This window comes from Sinohyriopsis cumingii, chromosome 8, assembly GCF_028554795.1.
Source record: "Sinohyriopsis cumingii isolate HCF-2022 chromosome 8, ASM2855479v2, whole genome shotgun sequence".
Lineage (NCBI taxonomy): Eukaryota > Metazoa > Mollusca > Bivalvia > Unionida > Unionidae > Sinohyriopsis > Sinohyriopsis cumingii.
In genome coordinates, this window is record NC_142968.1 from 34501625 (window position 1) to 34523138 (window position 21514).

General features: G+C 32.6%; 1 protein-coding gene across 1 annotated transcript; it reads right to left on the reverse strand.

Moving 5' to 3' along the window:
• Positions 1–6359: 6359 nt before the first annotated feature.
• On the reverse strand, positions 6360–15013 carry LOC149793278 (uncharacterized). Its single transcript, XM_089966339.1, has 6 exons — positions 14714–15013; positions 13582–13908; positions 12041–12346; positions 10816–10842; positions 8331–8430; positions 6360–7501 (listed from the first exon to the last, which is right to left on the reverse strand). Exons 1-6 carry the CDS (start codon positions 14772–14774, stop codon positions 7174–7176), a joined length of 1149 nt encoding a protein of 382 aa, XP_089822465.1. The 5' UTR covers positions 14775–15013; the 3' UTR covers positions 6360–7173.
• Positions 15014–21514: the final 6501 nt, after the last annotated feature.

The window sequence follows — 21514 nt, forward strand, 5'->3', positions numbered from 1 at the left end:
TTGCCCCCATGCACGTTACAAAAACAATATAAAAAAATCAAGTATATAGAATGAGATCTAATATGGTTCTAAACTTCGCGGCAAAGTCAACAGATATAATCCAATACTTTGGGGGTATTCTGAAATGAATACTTACCTTCGTCTAACTACTAAACGTTTTGAATGGCAAGTAAGTTATAGTCTCTAATAGTTATCTTGTCTTCAAACGCATAGTATAACACAACACAAACGTTTTAGATAGTTGTTATCTTATCTATTTTATTTGTAGAAAGTTTTTTTTATCAAACATTTCAATTCAAGACAGGTTTTCCTTCTCTGACCTTCAAATACTGTGATTACACGATTAATTTTAAATTCCTGATTCATTCAGAGAAATGTGCTTGTTATTACAGACCCTGATGGTCAATTGATCAATGTTCGTAAGCGCATACAAAAGGACGGTAACTAACTTGATTTAAAGTACATTATCCGAGACCATGATGTTTTCCTCCGGGTGCTAGTTGGAAAGTGACTAAAGTGTTATTTATAAACGTAATATTATATTATATTATATTATATTATATTATATTATATATATATATATATATATATATATATATATATATATATATATATATACAAGCCATTTTACCAATTTTTTAAGATATGTACATAGAATTTTCGCCTCCTTTGAGTTTGAATTCAACGGTCTTCCAAGTCGATGTCACGTGTATAGCTATATTCATGAAAAAGGATAAAGTATTATACCATCTAATATACATATATTTGATACAAATAACTATGATTAAAAAGATCATGTACTTCGTCTTCTGAATGTGTTCTATTTCAATTTTTGCATTTGCATGCAAGGACGCCTCCGAGTGAAGTTATTGATATTTTGAGAGATATGTGAACAGAAACAAAGCATGTTTCCACTGAACACACTAGTTATGGACCTTAAACACACGTCTGATAACCAGCTGCTTTTCTCGCTTAACAAGACGTTTGTTTGCAAAACGAACAACTAAAATATCTGGAAAGGACAGCGGGATCTCTTTGTAAGACATGGGTGATTACCTTTTAGAAGCTTTATCGAGAGATGAACACCAGAAGGTACAACAATCATTTGTAACCTTACAATCAGAGGGATGCATCAGTCATGTGACCTGGTTTTACTTGCCTTCATTTAAATCGTAAAGATATATTTAAAATCGCTATCTGACCAGGAACTTGCGGAAGTTGCACATGTCTGGGCTACAAGTAAGAACATTACCACAGTAAAATTAAACTATTTTCAGTATCATTAAGGAAATCAGTGCTACTGTAGGCTAACACAGATTGAAAAAAGACTTTCCGGCAGATACATACATACATACATACATACATACACAAACGCACACAGACACACACACACAAACACACATACATACATACATACATACATACATACATACATTCATGCATACATACATACATACATACATACATACATACACAAACACACACAGACACACACACACAAACACACACATACATACATACATACATACATACATACATACATACATACATACATACATACATACATGCATGCATGCATACATACATACATATATACATATATACATGCATGCATGTATACATACAGACATACATACAGACATACATACACTCATATATACACACATACATACGCACGCCCGCACGCACGCACGAACGTAGGTACGAAGGTACGTTGGTACATACCTACTTACCTACCTACCTACCTACCTACATACATACATACATACATACATACATACATACATACATACATGTGTACTGGAAATATGATAGATCTTCAAACATTGGTTAATTGCTTTGAATAGGGGTTCTTTCATTATGTTAAGTTAATGTTAAGCACATAACAATATAGACGTATTAACTGTTCGAAATATTATCATCATCAAATAAATTGTTAAAAGATCAGTACCATGCTCAGCCAAATGATTGCAGATCTGTATAATTGCAGGTATTGAGATATTTCGTTTTGTCAATACGGTAGCTGACACAGTATTACTAATGTATTTTTGTCAATTTTCTTTTCTATTTTATGATCTTGTATTATCCTGAATTTGACTAATCTGATGTAATCTCTGTTGAAGAGGAAATCAAGTCAGTCAGTCAGTCAGTCATACATACATACATACATACATACATACATTAGCGTTAGGACTAGTCGTACTAATGTCAGTATAATGTGACTGGGTGGGACATGATGCTACATACCTGCAGCATGATGACCCAGTACTAGACATCACTATAAACTGTCACACTCCAGTCATTATAGCGATATGACTGAAAAAGTGTTAAAGCTACTTTAAAAATCAAAAATACACTCACGCTCAACATGTACCATACTGATACATTTTTGTTACACTACTGCATTCTTGTTCCTGCCTTTTCATTTTTGTTCCTGTAATTTGTTCGGTAAAATTTGTTTATCACTTAAGTATCGAAGCGTACATAATACTATTGGATCATCTATTCATTCACAAGTCAAATAGTCTGAACATTTATAATCAAATTCAAACCTGCCGTTGCATTTGATATTTTCAAACGAAGAAAGCTTTTGTGCTAATGTGTCATCTCTATACAAATCTAATTCAGGCTCTTCTTTTCTTAGCACAAGAACTTTTAAGAAAACAAGCCTGACTATTTATACATTTAGGTTTAACTTGGAAGCACTATCTATATATATATATATATATATATATATATATATATATATATATATATATATATATATATATATATATATATATATATATATATATATATATATAATGATAATACTGCTTTAAATCGGGGACATGATGTGTGATGGATTTATTTTTCATAATGATAATAATAGTTTCAGAAACGCACATACTTTTCCACTAGAATCTTTTTACAATAAATTCGCAGAAAAGTATTTGAGCAATCCAATAATCTTTCCTTTCAACTTCATTTGAAAAACCGATGGAATTTTGTGCTCTCTGTGTAAATCTTCCCTCTAAGAAATGTGCTGAGCACAAGCAGTCATGTATGTTGAAAACATAACACTTTTTATAAGCCATATTCATGATTTACTCAACCTTTCGTCTGTAGGAAACATGTGGAGAATTATAATTCTTTCGGCAACAGATTTTAGAAGATATTTGGAACAGACACATAAACACTAAACAAATAATTTCTCTTCTTTTCCTTCTGTGTAGACACTCGAGTAGATGCATCCATAATGGTGGAATGCTGGCATGATATACGGATTGTATATTAGCGCACGTGGCTTCAGATATCAATGTACTGAAGAGCTCTTAGAGAAACTTATTTTCATGGGCGCAAATAAAAGTTATTGAACAGTCCTTTAGGCATAAAGGCACTCTCTCTCTCTCTCTCTCTCTCTCTCTCTCATGATTTCCATGCTTAATCAACTAAATCAACTGATAAAAATGTCAACGTAATTAAACATTCTCAATTAAACTAATTCAGTGAATCAATCCGAGTCTTTAAGCGGATGGTATCTTTATATACAATCACTCTGCAATAACGGCATCATTTGAAAGTTAATTAAAGTCAGGTGGTTAAATTATTTAGCAAAAATAGACTTTACTTGTTTATGAATTTACGGATGCATGTGTGTTTCTGTTTCGTCACTGAATGTTTGGTATCATAATATTATGATAATATGAACTCTTTCTACTGTTGTTATCAATGAGACGAAATGGAATATCACGTATATGAGTGCAGTAAGGAGTGTGTTGGAAATGTACTCGAAATTAGAGTACAATTTCGGAATGTTTAACAAAGCTTTAGAACCCATGACATAGACCATGCAATTCGGATTTGCAGACATAAGAAATTACATTTCCAGGAAATACAAGATGAATATGTGTAAGTATATGTCTTGACATTCTTATTACCAGCTAAGGAAGACAAGTTTATGTCTGGTCACTTCAATGATCACTATAGAGCCCCCAGATATGCTATGATATCGCTAGCCTAAATCCAAAATATTGTATCAACAAAGTTAATACAAAGCAGGTGTGTAACGGTCCATTCAGACAGCGGAAATAAGAAAGTATGATCATCTTGTCTTATCGGTTTTGAGGCCCTTACAGTTCTACCAAAAAACTTAAGTTGCATTTTTTCCACGAATTTAGTATTTTTACTTATAAATGTTATGTCACTGATAGATATGTGATAGCCCTTGCCCTCTGTATAATTATCTATGCTATTTGCATATACCCCACAGATGACTCGTCATAGTCTGAACCATTCCATTAATGAAAAGTTACGAACATGTTTCCTAAATAACAGTTTAAATTATCAGAATGGTCTTTCCAATATTCAGTCCTTCACGTTTTTTGTAGACATTGCGAATATTACGTTCTTTCATTTGCTTGTTGCAAAGTTTCATTTGTGACTCAGTTAACTTGTCCACACTGTTATTTTTATCATCTCTACCATCAAATATAAGAAACAGCAAATTGAGTTCAGCCACAAAACTAAAACCTAAAAGCGTTACTATAAGAGTGTTCATGGTTTGTTTACAAAGTAGTTCCTAATGCACAAAAGTATATATAGGCATACTTGTCGTGCATGTGCATGCAATATCAAGGTGTTCATTATCTTAAAAAAAACTACATGATTCTGACAATGTAAAGTTAACGTATAAAAGGAGTATATAATAAAATCTCTTAATTTCCGTTACTGTATTTTTTTTTTTTATTTGTTCCATCACTTCATGCTCCTTCATGTTTTAAGCATGTTGTACAATTACCCTTGACCTGGATTTGTGGCTGGATATAAATGATCGAAAATTGCCTAACTTATAATTGTATTATTTACAAGTGACTGATTTGGCTTAAGTTTTACATTGCGCTGTTATACAAAGAAAAGGCTAGATGAAGTAAATAATTGGTAATAACATGGATGATTTAACTAACTAGATCGCTGTCGCTAACGACATACCAGGGAAAATCCCGCCTATCACTTGTATATTTATTTCCAAAGGAGAGAGAGAGAGGGAGAGAGATTAATTCAAAAGATATATTTTATTAAAGAATCGAAATGTTAATTTCGTATATAACTTCGCTATAAGATCATATTGCAATGGGTGATTGACTTTGTAACGCCATCCATCTTGATACTATTTTGTGCTGGTAATACAGTAACCTAATGATCTCTCCGATTGCCTAGTGGTTAGAGCGTCCGCCTCAGATGCGTGAGGTCATGGGTTCGAACCCTGGCCGAGTCATACCAAAGACATATAAAACTGGTAGTAACATCTATCTCGCTAGGCGCTCAGCATCTAGAGGTTAGTGTTAGTACTGGTCGGCCTAGTGTCAGGATAATGTGGCTTGGTGAGACATCATGCTACATATCACTATAAACTGCCACACTGCAGACATCTAGCGATATGAACGAAAAATTGTTAACGCTTCGTTGAAAATTAAAATCGCACGCACACACAGATTAGACTATTGCTCATTGGTATATTTTTGAGTCAAACGTTTGTATTTTGATGACCGATCTGCAATAACTATGAAAGTATAGCTTTACGCCACAACAAACCTTTGAGTGTGAACCTTCTTTACTCACATTTAATTTACAAGCAGTGTAAATAGTCTCTGCATCTTTTCCTAAATTCTTACTCTGTATAGTCACATTATGGAAACGAGGCAAATTAAAAATAAATATCACGCATGTTCTTCGTTGCACTGACAAAGCATTTTTCGGCTGTTTCAATTATTTTCAGCAAATGGGTGTTTTGTCGTAATGTGACTCCGGACTTTACTGATGTCTAGGATGTGAATATCAAACAAATAGGGCTGAACAACAACAAACACAACATCAACAACACCAATAATAATAATAACATTAATAATAATACTATATTTTAGATATATGCCATATTTCATACTTATCTGAACAGTGCCAAACAGAAAACCCAGTGGTCAAATGCAAATAGTGTTCATGTTTATAGCAACAGCTGTTAAAGTAAAAACCTAAAATTGAAACTGGCACCCATACCCTGCAATGTAGTAAATCAAATGTTATGCTACTTAGATATCTGATAGAGATTATCGCCAGTTAAACGTAAGTTGACATACATAGAGGTACCGTGCTTTTGAATGTTTTGTCTTCCCTGGATTCAAATCTTAACATGAACGAATGATTTTTACATTTACTACAAATAATGCAGGTGTATCCAAGGTTGAATGACAAATATAGGTGCAAAAACGTACACCACTTAACATTACAGAATTGGTGTATATGTATGTTTGCACTGCTATCGAGAATGAACTCCAAGAAGGCAAAATATATGTAACGGAAAGAACTGAAAACGACAATTTAAGTAAAATCAACACTATATTTATTTCTATACAAGAATATTGTTCTACAGTTTATATATCCTTCCAATCACAAATCATTGTAACATTCGGGATCATCTGCTATATTTACTATATGTCATTACTGTTGTTTTCTGATCATTTACCCAAAACATATCTATCGCAATACAAAAGCAAACTGTCACATTTGTTTTCACCAAAAACTTGTTGATTCAGAAAGAAATCTCATCAATATACATTAATACAATGTTATGCTTATTTCTATTCCATCAAAACCGTTATGGTATAGTCTGTTTTCCAGGTCGTTTACATACATTGCAAATAAAACAGGATAGAGATTGTCACGTTAATATACACATACAGAGTATGACAATTATTTTCTAAGCGTGTTCAGAGACTTTAGTTAAATTTTCTTGCGTGACATCTAGTATTTATCTACAAATGATTATATCTACGCCGTATACTTTCTCTACCAACCTAATAAAAGTCTTTATAGGAACGAATCCACAATACATTTGGTTTCTGTACGTCTCCATTGTTGACAACATAGTGCGACAACTTAACTCGTGAAATATTTATTATATCCGCTGCAGACCCATCAAGATATTCTCTATTTATTCAACATTATATTGAACAAATAGTCTCTTTTTTGTTATTGCTTTTTCACCTGAGGATGAAATATGTGTAAAAGAAGGAAGATTAATATAAATAAATGAAGACTCCACTTCCATGCGAATGCCGCAGTGCAAAATGTTAAAGGTGGAATTTAAAACTCGGATAATTGATATGAGAATACAAATCCTGAAATTAGAGGATCTAACTAAATTACTTGGAGATAGCTATTTAATTCTCCAGGACGACATTGAATGGGATTAGGAACATTATGGAGATCCACATTAACACGGATGCTCTCAGAATCCATTGAGTGTTCTAATTCAACATTTGCAGAAACAAAATTTTCCCCAATTAGCGAAGGTTCAATGCGTTGTCCCAAATCCGTCTCAGTGGCAGTGCTTAATTCTCCTATTTCGTTGCTTACAATTGCGTAGTAATGTCCAAGCGAATGTCCCTTCTGCAGCATCTTGTCTCCGTCATCCTTGTTACAATGTGTAATTGTATTGCTGTTTGATGCGCTAACTTTACGTAAACTAGGAAATAAAAATAAGAATGTATTAGATGACGGGGGTCATTCGACAGAAACAAATCTGAGAATTTTTAATTCATACTCTACGGAGATTAGAGACCAGGTCCGCGGGTAAACGGCACCCATCGCCTTGCCTGCACACACGATCTCATATTCCCTTACGACTAAGCACACATCACCAAAAAATGATGTTACTCAATCGATGTTATATGCACTCCTGTGTAGCAGACACTCGCATGAGGATCTAGAAATTAATTTTCATGTATCTATACAGTCATTCTGGATTCCCATGAAAGAAATCAATGTATATAGAATTAATTATAGAGAATGATAAATATACAGGTGTATATTATAATTTGTATTATAATGTGTATTCTGCCTACTATTACTAAGCATTATTCTATAGGAATCCAGGGAACTTTCCGTTCTGTCTGGATTATATATATATATATATATATATATATATATATATATATATATATATATATATATATATATATATATATATATATATATATATATATATTTCGACAGAAACAACGAAATCAGTATACATGATTGGGTATTCACTATTGCATCAAGTTGCCTACAGATATCACAATATAACAGTTGTACGATTTTTATTCCCCGCGTTTATCTTGCCATTAAATTGCATCATATTTAATTTCAAAAATTATATAAATGTTTCATAAATGGATAAGAAATGTATTCAAATACACTTAAATGTATTAATTATAAGAATATTAGCAGATAATAAGAATAGTACGTATTTGAGGTACGCTTCTGAGCATTTCTCTTTGTTTTAGTTTCAACACGTTCATACGTATAGTTACCAGGTCCTTATTGTGTGCACAAGACAGGCGAGGAAAACAGCAGATAAAAAAGCTCCCATTCCGATAATAATAAACAGCATCTGACGTTTGGAAGGAAAATCTGAGGAGAAAAAATGTTTTGCTTACCCACTGAAATTTTTTAATTCGTATCATTTATACAATGATTTTAAGAATTTCATTGCATTTTATATTTTGCTACTGTTAAACAAATGTACAGCGAATTAGCACAGTCATTGGAGGATTGTCTCCCACAAAATGCTTTAGTATTACATGAAGTATTTTAAGGCATACTTAATATTCAAAATACTATCAACAGTGTAACATGCATATAACGTTACTGTGTGTAGTAATAAAAGGTCGTGGAAAAAAAAAAAAAGCTATGTAGATTATAAAATAGTAAAGTGAAAACAAAACAGTGGAAACAGTAAACAACACAATTTATTTAATTTTCTATTGTTTTCTGTTCATACATCTGTGGGGGGGGGGGGGGTAAAAAAATAGATGATAGCAAGAGAACAATTTAAAACTGAAACATGTATGAAAAGGAATGGTGCTAATGAACTGAAATAATATGATTCTTTTCGAGTGATAATTTTGACATTCGGGTAGAGCCGATATTTTTTGGAACAATAGTTATTTTTGCAAGATTTACACGAAATAATTCAATTTTTAAAAAAAATTATGTTAACTTTTTTAAGGATAATACTTAGTTTGCCCTTATTGTTAGTGTTATACATTTTCTACGTTTTGTTATATACAATTTGTTACTACTGTAGTGTACTGTGTACTAGGTTGCGAAGGTATTCCAATGACGAATTCAGGTAGAAAAATAATGCAAAATAAATCATTCGGGTATAACTGGTATCGTCTTTCATGAATTAATTACACAAAAGAAATGTTAATTCATGTCGTTTCAACTTGTTGTGGAAGAATCTGCTGCGAATACGAGGGAATCGTATTATGTTCTAAATTGGAGAGCTTATAGAATTTTCCCCTTCCCTCTGGAGATACCCATCTCAGTTCGTGACAGAGAGCGTTAATTTCCAAATACTCTGTAAACATTCGTGCTGCCTCCGTTTGTACTTTTTCCAGGTAATGTTCCTCAAACGTCTGGAATCATTTCTGTTACTTAGATGACATTGTCAAGCATGTGAAATTTTCGGCGATACCATTATATAAATAAAAGACAAAAGTGACACCATATCAGAGTCTTGCCGAACACTAGTGACAATCGTTGTTAACTCAGATGACGTATTCTCGTCATATGGCATGTTGTTTACCGATAAAGGTAATTAGTAATCAAACCTTTCTAATTCATGAAGCTGATTGGTCTTAACGTGAGACCTTTCAACACTCTACATATGGATTTTGCTTAACTATGACTAATAAATATCTTTCTCTTCAAACACATTATCAATATGATGATACCGTTCTATTAAACTTATCAACGGTTGAATATCGGGGCATAACACAGGTAAGAGCGATATTCATGTATGAGATGATATAACTCAAAATTGTAGTATTCATGCTTAAATATAATTTTTGTCTAGACGTTGAGCTAGCACAGTAAATATTGTTATTGTCTATAATTTGACTAATCCCATTGATCACCTTGAAAAGTAGGGATGATATTTTGCAATTTCCGCTAAATTGGAAAGGTGTCTGAAATTAATAATTCATTTAGATTCAACGAGACTGAAACTTTCGTGCATTGTTTAGAACATTTTAATTCCCAATGTAACGACGTTCTGGTGTGTTTATATTATGAAGATGAGAAACTGGTGTCATATTAATTATCACCTGACGTGTTATATATTGTATTTGTCTATTAACATAAACAACACTTTAGTAGTAAGATACTATTCGTACTGGGATTTCAGCATATACAAACTTGTTTAATTTTAATATGTTCAGAATACAGCGAATTATTTCGTTCCCTGAATTTATGTTAGATTTATTTCATCGTGCTGTGCATGTCATTGACTTGAACAAGAATTGCTAAGAAACATCAAGATTTTCATCATGCTAATGAAGGTGATATATGACAAAGAGAGATTTGGGATGGAATAATCTATGAAAATTAATCGGACCTTTACGCATAATTGTAAGAAATATGACTGTATAAACCTAAAGAGCGTAATCGGATTAAAATACAAGTGACAATGCTATTTTCGTATTGAAGTTGCAACGACAGGGAAAATAGTTTCCTAATAGAAGTTTCATATTATTGAGATAATATTTGATAATACGTTCGTCTCTTTACGTTTCTAGGGTGTCACTCTATTGATGTTGATCACACAGTGTTCTATCCACTTGCAAAATTATGAAACATTGTACGGGGAGAGGGGGTGCTTAAAGGTTTTCTCCAAAACTACAAGAAACCCATAGTCATGAATTTGATTGCATAAGACAGAAAGCCAAAGTACTATTCAGTTGTAAATAATGATAGTAAATAAATTAATCGCTTTAGTCAAGAATACATTACCTTCTGATTCCACTTCCGGAGCCTTATCTGAAATAAAGTGAAAACTGTATGCACGTTCTGCTTTATTCAAATCCGATCTTTACCGGTTGTTGAGGAAACAAACATTTTATTGCATATTTGTTAGGACGCATATAAAAGTATTTTGACTAAAGAGAATGTGCCAGCTCTATCACATCGAAAAGAAACATTATATTTATAAAAAGCCCTAAAATTACGATACAACCCTCTGAACCCTTTTTTGCGTCTATTGTCCATCTATCAAATGCGAAACATTATACCACCATAAGCCTAATGTCATTCTTAGTTCTGGCACTAAAGTATCTTCCAGCCTAGAAAATACAAACATTGACCTTTCAAAAATCCAAATGTCGTTTGGTGCTGTAACACCTTCCTGGCTTCTTAAATAACTCAAGGTACGTTTTACTCAGCATGACGGAAACAAATCACTTTCATCGTGAAGCACATTCTGATATGTTGTTAGACCTTCAACCCACACGCAATCGTTACCAGAATGTTCAGCACATGAAGGAACTTTTTGATACGGTAAACAGTCTTGTATATTAATGTTGTGAAGGACGTTAACATTTATTCTAAAATATAGCTTGTGTGCAGCGCTATTTCACTCGATAAGTTTAAACAAACATGTTTACTGGTAATCACTCTTGTTTAGTTTTCATTTTGTCATTACCATTTATACGCACCATATAGATTCCCCAGTTGTTCGAGTACCTTCATATAGTATTCAACAAATGTCATTGTCATGTTTTTGAACTTTTGTCGATGTTAGTAATAAACCTTTATGATACATACATTATTAGGATAAAGCTGGTGAGCTGTGAAATCGACAATCAAACGACCAAAACTTGTAGTGCATTTTCCAACATAAAAATACTCACAAAAATAGCCACTGAGATGCATCCGAACACAAGCGGATAATGTTCGTTTGAATCTACATGCCTTATTGTTAAAGAATCTCTAAGCATCTGCTATGATCATAGCTCATGCACGTGGAGATTAATACATTCATTCCCTTGACACTAATTTACATGAACTATCTAGAAATCAGTCTTATAAAAAGATAAAGATTGACAGGATTAAAACAACTATTGCTATACTTTACTATTAGGAGTATTTGGACATGGTTAGGTACCTCCAGCATTTTCTTGAAAACGTATGCTCGTTTTAAAACAATGTGTACATCACTTTATCGGTTCCAAATAAATACCTTCAATGTCGACAAATATAGAATCCAAAAGGTATCCTTTCTCATCCCAAGCAAAATAACCGCCCTTGTGTAACCAATATATTTCTGGAATGGCGAAAGAGAATTCTTTTTTCGATACACAACAGTGCAGCTGAAGCTGTTTCAGTTTAATTATGTCTGTGTAAGTACAACCTCTTTCAGCTACATTGTAAATTAGGACTGTATGGCTAGTAATGGGGTCATCAATTTTAATTGATGAGATTGTTTCTTCGGCAGTTATGAATGACAGTGTAATCGGTTCTCTTAGTTTAGCCACTAATATGCGACCTGCAAATAGAACGAAACAAAGCATGGCATGAAAATGTCTCTGAACTTCATTATTCCTTTTCAGGTTGCACTTCGGAGCAAAGAATGCCGTTTGTATGCATGTTGCGCTAAAACATCATGAAATATAATTTACTTCAAAGCAATATAAAACCTATGCATACAAAGGGCTGGTGTTTTATATGTATTTCCTGTCATGTCTGCCTAATATATAGTGTATCAGTCAGCGTTTGTTCTAATAAATTGGTCTGCACTCATGCGGTTTATAATCGAGGCCAATTCACAAACTATTTAGCATCATACGTACAATTGATTACAGCCAATCCAAGATATAGACCAAGGGTTCGCAAAGCAACGTTTACATAATAATTTGTATGTTTATTGCGTTGAACTTTAAAATTGTTCAACACATTTAAAACAAAAATGTGCAGATATTGTATCTTTACGATCTTGGTCCCATAAACGAATACTGTTCTTGATTTTTAAACCTGATGTAAACAAACTTAATTCCAAAACAATTAAAAAAAGATCCAACGAAGATTTCATTTGATTCGTAGTATTATAAATGTTCAATCAAATCATTTTAGATCTGGTTCTGTATGAAACACGGTCTTTGATGATGACATAACATATGCGTGTGATTTTTGTCTCTTCTTTTTTCTTTTCACATTTTGGGTCAGACCAAGGAAGCCGAGATTATGATAAACAATACATCTGAATATAAAACGAGTCATTTTAGGAAGGGTAACAATGACAACTCATTCGATCTTGAAATGACCATACAGGTACTAAGAAATAGTTTGGTCCCAATTGAGGTGCACCTTCTTTTCAACGAAACACTATACGATCAATAATATTGCAAATGCGACCGTAATCATATCAGTATATTCTAAGAAAGTTTTAAATTCGAAGAAGGACACAAAAAAACTAATCTGATAATAGAGTCTGAGCACTATTGAAGCTGCATTTAATAGTTGTATATAATTCAGTTTCTCATTTCCTCTACTCTGGTACTTGATGGATGTTATCCCATTAGGTTTCTTTGTTACTATAATAAAGTGATGGTATCAGTGATGACATAAATTGGGGTGGCGATGGCGATGGTGACAAGGGCAAAAATAACAAACAATTACGGCATGTCTTCATGTTCATGTTAATGACTGTCACCTATTGGCATGAATGTACTGTCTTGAGAAATTACGTTGAGGATATTATAGGTATTTACTAAGAACACTTACGTGCGACAAGAACACGTGCTGTCCCTTTATCAAAAGAATGTTCCTTTACTGTATAACTTCCACTGTCCTTTAAAGTTACATTTAGTAGCAGAAAACTGAAGTGGTCATTGTCCAGTACGATTCTTTGTATTCTGCCAGTGTAATTACTGTTGATAGAAATGTTTTCAATTTGTCCATTCCATGGGTGGTACAGCATCACATTAGTGAAATGAAGATTACTAATGTAACCAGAGAAGTTTATTTCCAAAGACGTATTTCCATCCGTTCGAAGGCCATCAATATAAACAGTCGCATTATATCCTTGTAAATTTAATTTAGGACTCAAATCTGCAAGTATGAGCAATTGATGTTGTAAGACTAACATGACACGTGATGATGGCATATTTAAATTGTCTAGATTTAAGTAGCATAAATGTCATGCAACGGCAGTTAAATACACTCATACCCTCATACATACTGCGTACATGCATGCATACATGCACATGCGTACTGGAGACATTCTCTATCTACAAGCATTCATTCAGTATTGTTTGAAATGGAGATTTGTTTGCTATATACGAATGAGTAGGAACAATGCAGTCTAGAAAAATGTCACTTTCTTTTCAGATTAATTGTTTGCCAGTTGCTTTTAGAAACTTCTGTGCTCCATATATATATATATATATATATATATATATATATATATATATATATATATATATTTCTGAAGGAGCTTTACATCTTTTCGTGTGCAAATAAATATTGTCATTTCGCGAAATAGATGTGTTAATAATTGAATAGGTTGTGGTTCTTGCAATGCATCCATTTCAATATTGTCTTTTCAGATCATTTGACACAATATTAAGGATATCATTTAACCTTTGCGCATATAATTGTTTGTCCATATATGTGACAATGTCTAGCAGTAATTACTAGCTTTGAAGCTTTACAAAAAAGTGAAAACTAAGATTATTTTGAAGTAAATTCTTCACCATGTTATTTTGATATCAGGATGCTTATTTCAGCTGTCCTTTAATCTATGCCTTTAATATTTAACCCGACAAAAATATTTTCCTTCGCCTCAAAATGCTGTAATTGTATGCAGTTTCATCAAAGATTCTAATCTCGTACCTGATCCATATTTTCTACTCACCTTTAGCATGACTTATTCCACAAAATATGAGGAAACCCGACAACGTGGTCATAATATCCATGATTTTACATTCAACAAATTGACAAGAAAGTATTTACATGTTTTTCAAAGAGTCACCTGTTGTGTAATAGCAAGAACCGTGATTTTGTTAGTCATCATACATGATCTTAGCCAATGTTAAAAATGAATATGACAGATATATTTGTTATATTCTATCGGCTGATATATAAGCACAGTCCCACTTAGTTCCACTGCAGTATCACATAAAGTGCAAATATCGGATTTTTACTGCAAACGAAGGTATATCACATATAATTATATGTTAGAACCCTTGATATTATTTTAGAAACAGGATACCATAATTATGGAGAATGATTCACATTTATATCCAACAAGTAATAAATGACATTTAAGGAACTGTTAAACAAAGTGTAACGAGGAAAGGAAGCGTCGTGTTTGTTTCAGTAGATGCGATATGGGATAGCTAGTTTGCAAACAACAACGCAGGAAATATTAAGTAGGTTAAAAACATGAGACACTCAATCAGGAAGATATAACTCAGTCTGGTACCTTGACATCTTTCCAGCTTTATTGGGTATCCTGACATGTGAACAGAAATAGTGAAACAGGTCACCTCCGATGTAGTTCATCAAAATCACAATCAATGCAGACTCATGTATTAGTACTAAGAATAATGTATGTGATTTCGATACTAACAGCATTTTATGTACTTTTGATACAAAGAGTATTATATGTAATTGCAATACTAAGAGTATTGTATGGACCTTCGATACCAAGGATATTATATGTACTTTCAATACTAAGATTATTAAATGTACCCCCGATACAAAAAGTATTATATGTACTTTATATACTAAGAGTATTATATGCACTTTATATACTAAGAGTATTATATGTACTTTTTGATACTATGGGTATTATATGTATTTTCGATACTAAGAGTATTATATGTAATTTATATACAAAGAATATTATATGCACTTTCGATACTAGAGTATTATTTGTACTTTATATCTAAGAGTAGTATATGCACTTTACGATACTATGGGTATTTTATGTAATTTAGATACGAAAAATATTATATGTACTTTATATACTAAGAGCATCTTATGTACTTTATATACTAAGAGTAATATATGTACTTTAGGTAACAAGAAGATTATAAGTCCAACAGAGATTTTCACAAGAATATACATGGCTCGACGCAACAGACAACATGCCGAGAGTGTGTAGAATGAGAAAACGGCTATACTGATGTATCATATTACTACGTACGTTTCCATGACACCACTTGCCGAATTCCCCTGCACAGTGCTATTGTAATTTACATGCATATCGGGAAATACTGCCGTGTAACATTGACTACATGCAATTAGATAGCTGGTTTATATGAAATCAGTAAAGAAAATAAATCAATAAGTAAATAGTGTTTCCTTTTGAAACAAACTTTTATTAAATCATTACCCATGTGTGTTTTCGCTTATAATTATCCTGGTCCCTTTATTAATGAAGAACACCAATGCCAAAAAGTCCCAGAAATATGGTTCATATGTCTACGATATTCTTAAATCAAATGTCTTTGGGGCAAATACTGGAAATGCCAAAAATAAATTTAGAAATGTTTTATATAACTGATATTCTTAAATAAACATGTTTAGGAGCAAATACCGGATTACATTTTAATTTAGTCTTATTTACATTTGCTTGGTACATAAGTCAAAATTAGTGCGCTTTTTATTTTGAGTGTTCATGTTCCTGTACCAATACATATGAAGATAAGTATCACCGGTTTAGTTTCTTGGTCAATTCGTCTGCGACCAAAAGAAAGAACGAATTAAATAGAGGTCATACGAAGAATATATCTTTGAATTATAGTCTTTGTACTTGATAATAAATATTAGTGCCATTAACTTATGTTTAAAAATCACATATTTAACCTGCCATTAAAGATTTTACGCTCTGGCACTTGGCATGTTGATGGACACTATTAAAGAAGGAACAAATGGTTTTGAGTCGTACCCATTTTAATTCTACCATTTCTCGTTAACCTTTTGCCAATCAATTGACTGATTCCAGCTGGTAGTGGACGCAAGTCAGCAGCCTTCTTCAATATCAACCACTGAAAAATGAGGTCACAACACATGTATCCTTGCCTTGTCTCTGTGTGTGTGTGTGTGTGTGTGTGTGTGTGTGTGTGTGTGATGCTTGTTTATATCCCGCTGCAAAGGCATTGTTTATACGAGACAAGTCTTTGAAATGCAGGATGAAATCCACAAGATTCTAAAACGAAGTTCAGTTTGAAAAACTGTTCACATTTATCTGTTTTTCTAATGATATCTAACTGGGCAATTTAATTAAGAAATATGAAGGCATTTTAAATGACAACCAGAACGGAATAGTACAAGAGGACTGAACCCATGACAAAAAAAGATTTATTTGATGAATTCAATAATAAAAAAGAATGAGTACCCTAGATTTGATAAATGTACATTGCATAGGGTCCTTAACTATCAAATATATAAATGTAGTGACGGAATTAACCTGACACTAAAATAAAATGCATCGGAGAAATAAAGCTAATGGCAACAGAGTTGCATATTAGCAAGCGAAACGTTTATATTGCTCAAGGAAATATAAATGTATTTTCCTAAGAATAAATAAGTATAAAACAACTCCAATTGAATTTGACTGAACAAAGACCGGGTCTCACAAAACAACTGTATAGCAAACATACCATTATAGCATACACATATTGGAATAAAAGGGGAATACCGTACATCGCGATGAACAATGCATCGGTTGTCACGGTATCGAACGCATATAAATTGGAGACAGTTGAGGTTGACAACACGTTTTTGAACAGGATATTTGACAATAATGAAACTGGTGTACAAAGTGATACCAAGCATGAGAGAGACAGTGTGAGATATAGCAAGCCTTTTAACCAGAAATATAACCTGTAGCCTTGTACTGAATGTTTTGAAATCAGACGAAGTAAGCAATGTTCACAGAAGCATGGACAGAAGTGCCACCACGTTTTTAGAAAACTTAAATAGGCTTCAGTTAGACACTTAAATTTGTGCCTTATTGGTCACTTAAAAGAAAGGGGATGACTTGTACCATAAACCAGATGCTGGTAATAGTTCTAACGCACATATAAGCATATAATTTAGGTTCAGTATCTACGGCTACGTCATTTTTGAACTTTGTTTCAAGGAGCAAGTTTCAATTTTTGTATTAATATTATTGAGGAACCGAATATATTTAGTAAGACAATGGATAAAACTGATAAACATATGCAGCATAAAAGCAGATGCATCACGGAGAGCAGCAGTTGTTTTGACAATGACAAAAAATTTAGAACAGTGACATCTTGCACCAATGATGTTGAGACGTATGCATCGCTGGGAAAGAAACAGGCAAATGCGTTAGTTTGCTTTTTAAAGTACTGCTATTCTTCAAGTGGAAAAAAATAAATAATAAATATTAAGTATATAGTCTGCATGTTAGAAAGAATTTTACTCTTCGTTTTTTTCAACAACAAAAACAAAAATGTACGTTAATTATAAACCTTAGGTTCAGCAATTTCTTGTATTAAAACAAAAACATAAAAATATAAATATGGAGAATATAAATGCATTGTAAATTAATGAGGTTTCTGTACAAACCTTGTTCCCTGACATTTGCCCTAATATGTGCTTTGAAATAAAGTGAATGTATTCCGAAGAGTGCGAGGATTCAGTAAGTATGGTGACGGAAAAAGGGTCAATTACTGCTGTAAAACCTATGTTCCTTGTGTGAAGTAAGTATATAATACACTGACAAATGACTGTAGAATAAACCCACTGATAATGTCCCATTCAACCTTTCATTAAAAATTCCAACACCATCTCAACAATTCAATCAGAACGATGAGAATATATATATATATATATACATATATATATATATATATATATATATATATATATATATATATATATATATATATATATATATATATATATATTCCTAACCTCAGTTACATATTCCATATGGGGATTTTTCAGACGCTTGCATATTATCTCTAATAAAACGCCAGACGCATAATTCTTTTCTTTTTATTTGTTTTAAATATATACATTAAAATAATGCGTAACTTAGAAGGGGATTTCTGTTAAAATATTTGAGGTTCTTTCTTCCTTTTAAAGGGGCGCGTGATTGAGTCATCATCCATATGTGCTTCATTTTAACATTTTCATAATCCGTAATTAGTATTTTTTTAAAAACTGAATTGCCAAACATTCATGGAAATATGTTTTGTATATATATCTCATACTTTTGAAAGATACCATGGGGTAAATACAGGCTCACATTGTAATTGTGTATTATCTACATGTCTTTGACACATAAGAAACTAAAAGTATAAGCTACGTAAATACGAACAAATGATGTTTTAATTTTTCTCACCGGTAAGAATGATTTGGATTCGTATATTAATCTTATTGGTCCATAACACATACATTATTCTAGAATATGATGATCATACAATGACCCGCAAGACAATGAACCAAGAACCATTTTAGAAAGATGAAGCAAAAGCAATTTACATCCAACAATCGATCATAGTCAAAAGGAGGAATTTTAAAGGAAATGAAATCGCACGTTTTACATACATACATACATATATATATATATATATATATATATATATATATATATATATATATATATATATATATACACAAACAAACTTAAAGACCTAATAATGTTTCCTACCTTAAATATTCTCAGCATGAGTTTTAATGTTTTCTAATTTCATGGTTTTTGTTTTTGTAATCATATCATTATATGATTTTTATCTTATAGTGTTGTCTAATGTTGTAAAGCGCTTAGAGCTTCTAAAGATTAGGCGCTATACAAAGTCCTCATTTTTATTATTATTATTGTCATTTTTAATATATATATATATGTATATATATATATATATATATATATATATATATATAGAGAGAGAGAGAGAGAGAGAGAGAGAGAGAGAGAGAGAGAGAGGGAGAGAGAGACAGAGAGACAGAGAGATGATGATGATGATATTCTTTTATTCCTCCATTTTCTGAAGATTTTAAGACAAAAAAGAAATGCATTTAAATACATAGAATCACAAAAATAGTAGATTCGTTACTTATTGAATTATTTCCAATAGCAAACGAATAAATAAATTAAAATCATTACTAATCTAGATAGAGATATATATACGATAAAACATTTGAAAATGTATCCTCACAACAAAAATAGTTTCCTACTCTCTTTGCAATCCAGTACAAGTATTTCTTTCCTTATATTTTGAGTGAGTTCTCTATTGAATCGAATATATAATATCCTTTATCTTAATGAAATACTTGGTAGATAGTCTGATCATATTTAACCATGCCTCAAATTCTAAACGTTCTGATATATCATTTAAACCACCAAGTAGTATAATCAGTATAACATCATCGATCTGATCACAGAAATCACGGTAAATCACTGGAGGCATATACGAAAATAGACTTTCCATCAAGTGGTTTCTGTCGTCTGAGGTTAAGGCACAATTCATCGAAATGTGCAAAATACGGTCATGACTCATTTTGCCACATAGGGGACACAGTCCAGGTCTTGCTTGCATTCCTCCAATACGAATTAATGTCCCATATTCCATTTTTCTGCTTGAGTCAGTGTAAGCTATTTTCCATAGATGATGCATTGTTAATCCTGGATTAATTTTTAAAAATCTACCAAATCCCTCTGATGGATTTCTGATACTCATTTCATGTTTTCTCTCCTCTAATATCTGTATTCTTGTCCCAATTAAGTTTTTCCATGTTATTTTGTCTGGAAATTTTCCAGGGAAAATAAAGTCGTTGAGATAGTCTTCTAAATCATACTTTTTTAGTACAGTATTTACATCATATATAAAAGAGTTGTAGCTATGTTGGGGGTCAAAAATAAAATTTCCAACAGCCCAGAGGAAAACCTTTTTAGCCGTTAAATTTGCTGATGTTCTACACATGCGACCAAGGAATACGAGTTTTTGCTTATCTATGCGAGCTTCCATTGATATCATCCCCAAGCACGATGTCGTAGATCCAGTAGGCGATCTTTGAGGGAAACCTTGTACTCTCCGGGCGAAATATCGTTGTATTTTCTCCATTGATTCAATGCCCTGATATGACATATTAAACCAGAGTTCTGAGCCATACAAAGCAGATGGCAATATAACTCTTTCCCAGACTTTCACAGAGACTATAGGATTCATTCCATTTGCATTTAATCCAGTTGAGTATAGTGAGTTTGTTACACGTTTAGCTTTATCGTAGGAATAGATTATACGATCATTAGTTTTCATTGATTGCGAAAAGGTAACTCCTGCATATTTCACTTTTTTTGCTCTAGGAATATTCTGTGATCCCAGAGTAATTCCATTTGATGAGTACACTTCCTTTCTTTTACTAAATATCATCCAATTACTCTTGTTAGAGTTATATTTCAATTTCCACTTCTGTGCATACTGATAAGCTGTATTCACGAGTATTTGCAATCCATTCAGCGTAGAGCTTAGTAGAGTAGTGTCGTCTGCCAAAAGCATGCCAGGTATGTTCGTCTGATTCACTGTTATCCCGCAATTAGTCATTACTAGCTCATTCAATAGGTCATTTATGTACACGAGAAATAAAAAAGCCGACATTACACGCCCTTGACCAACACCTCTCCGTAATGGAAATGTGTTAGATATACATCCTCTACACGCTACACAGGCACTTG

Coding starts and splice junctions, on each gene's coding strand:
- LOC149793278 (XM_089966339.1), bottom strand. CDS start 14,774: ATGGATATTATGACCACGTTGTCGGGTTTCCTCATATTTTGTGGAATA. Junction 10,843..12,040: donor TATATTTGTCGACATTGAAG/GTATTTATTTGG, acceptor ACTTTATTTCAG/ATAAGGCTCCGGAAGTGGAA. Junction 8,431..10,815: donor TCCGGAAGTGGAATCAGAAG/GTAATGTATTCT, acceptor TTTTCTCCTCAG/ATTTTCCTTCCAAACGTCAG.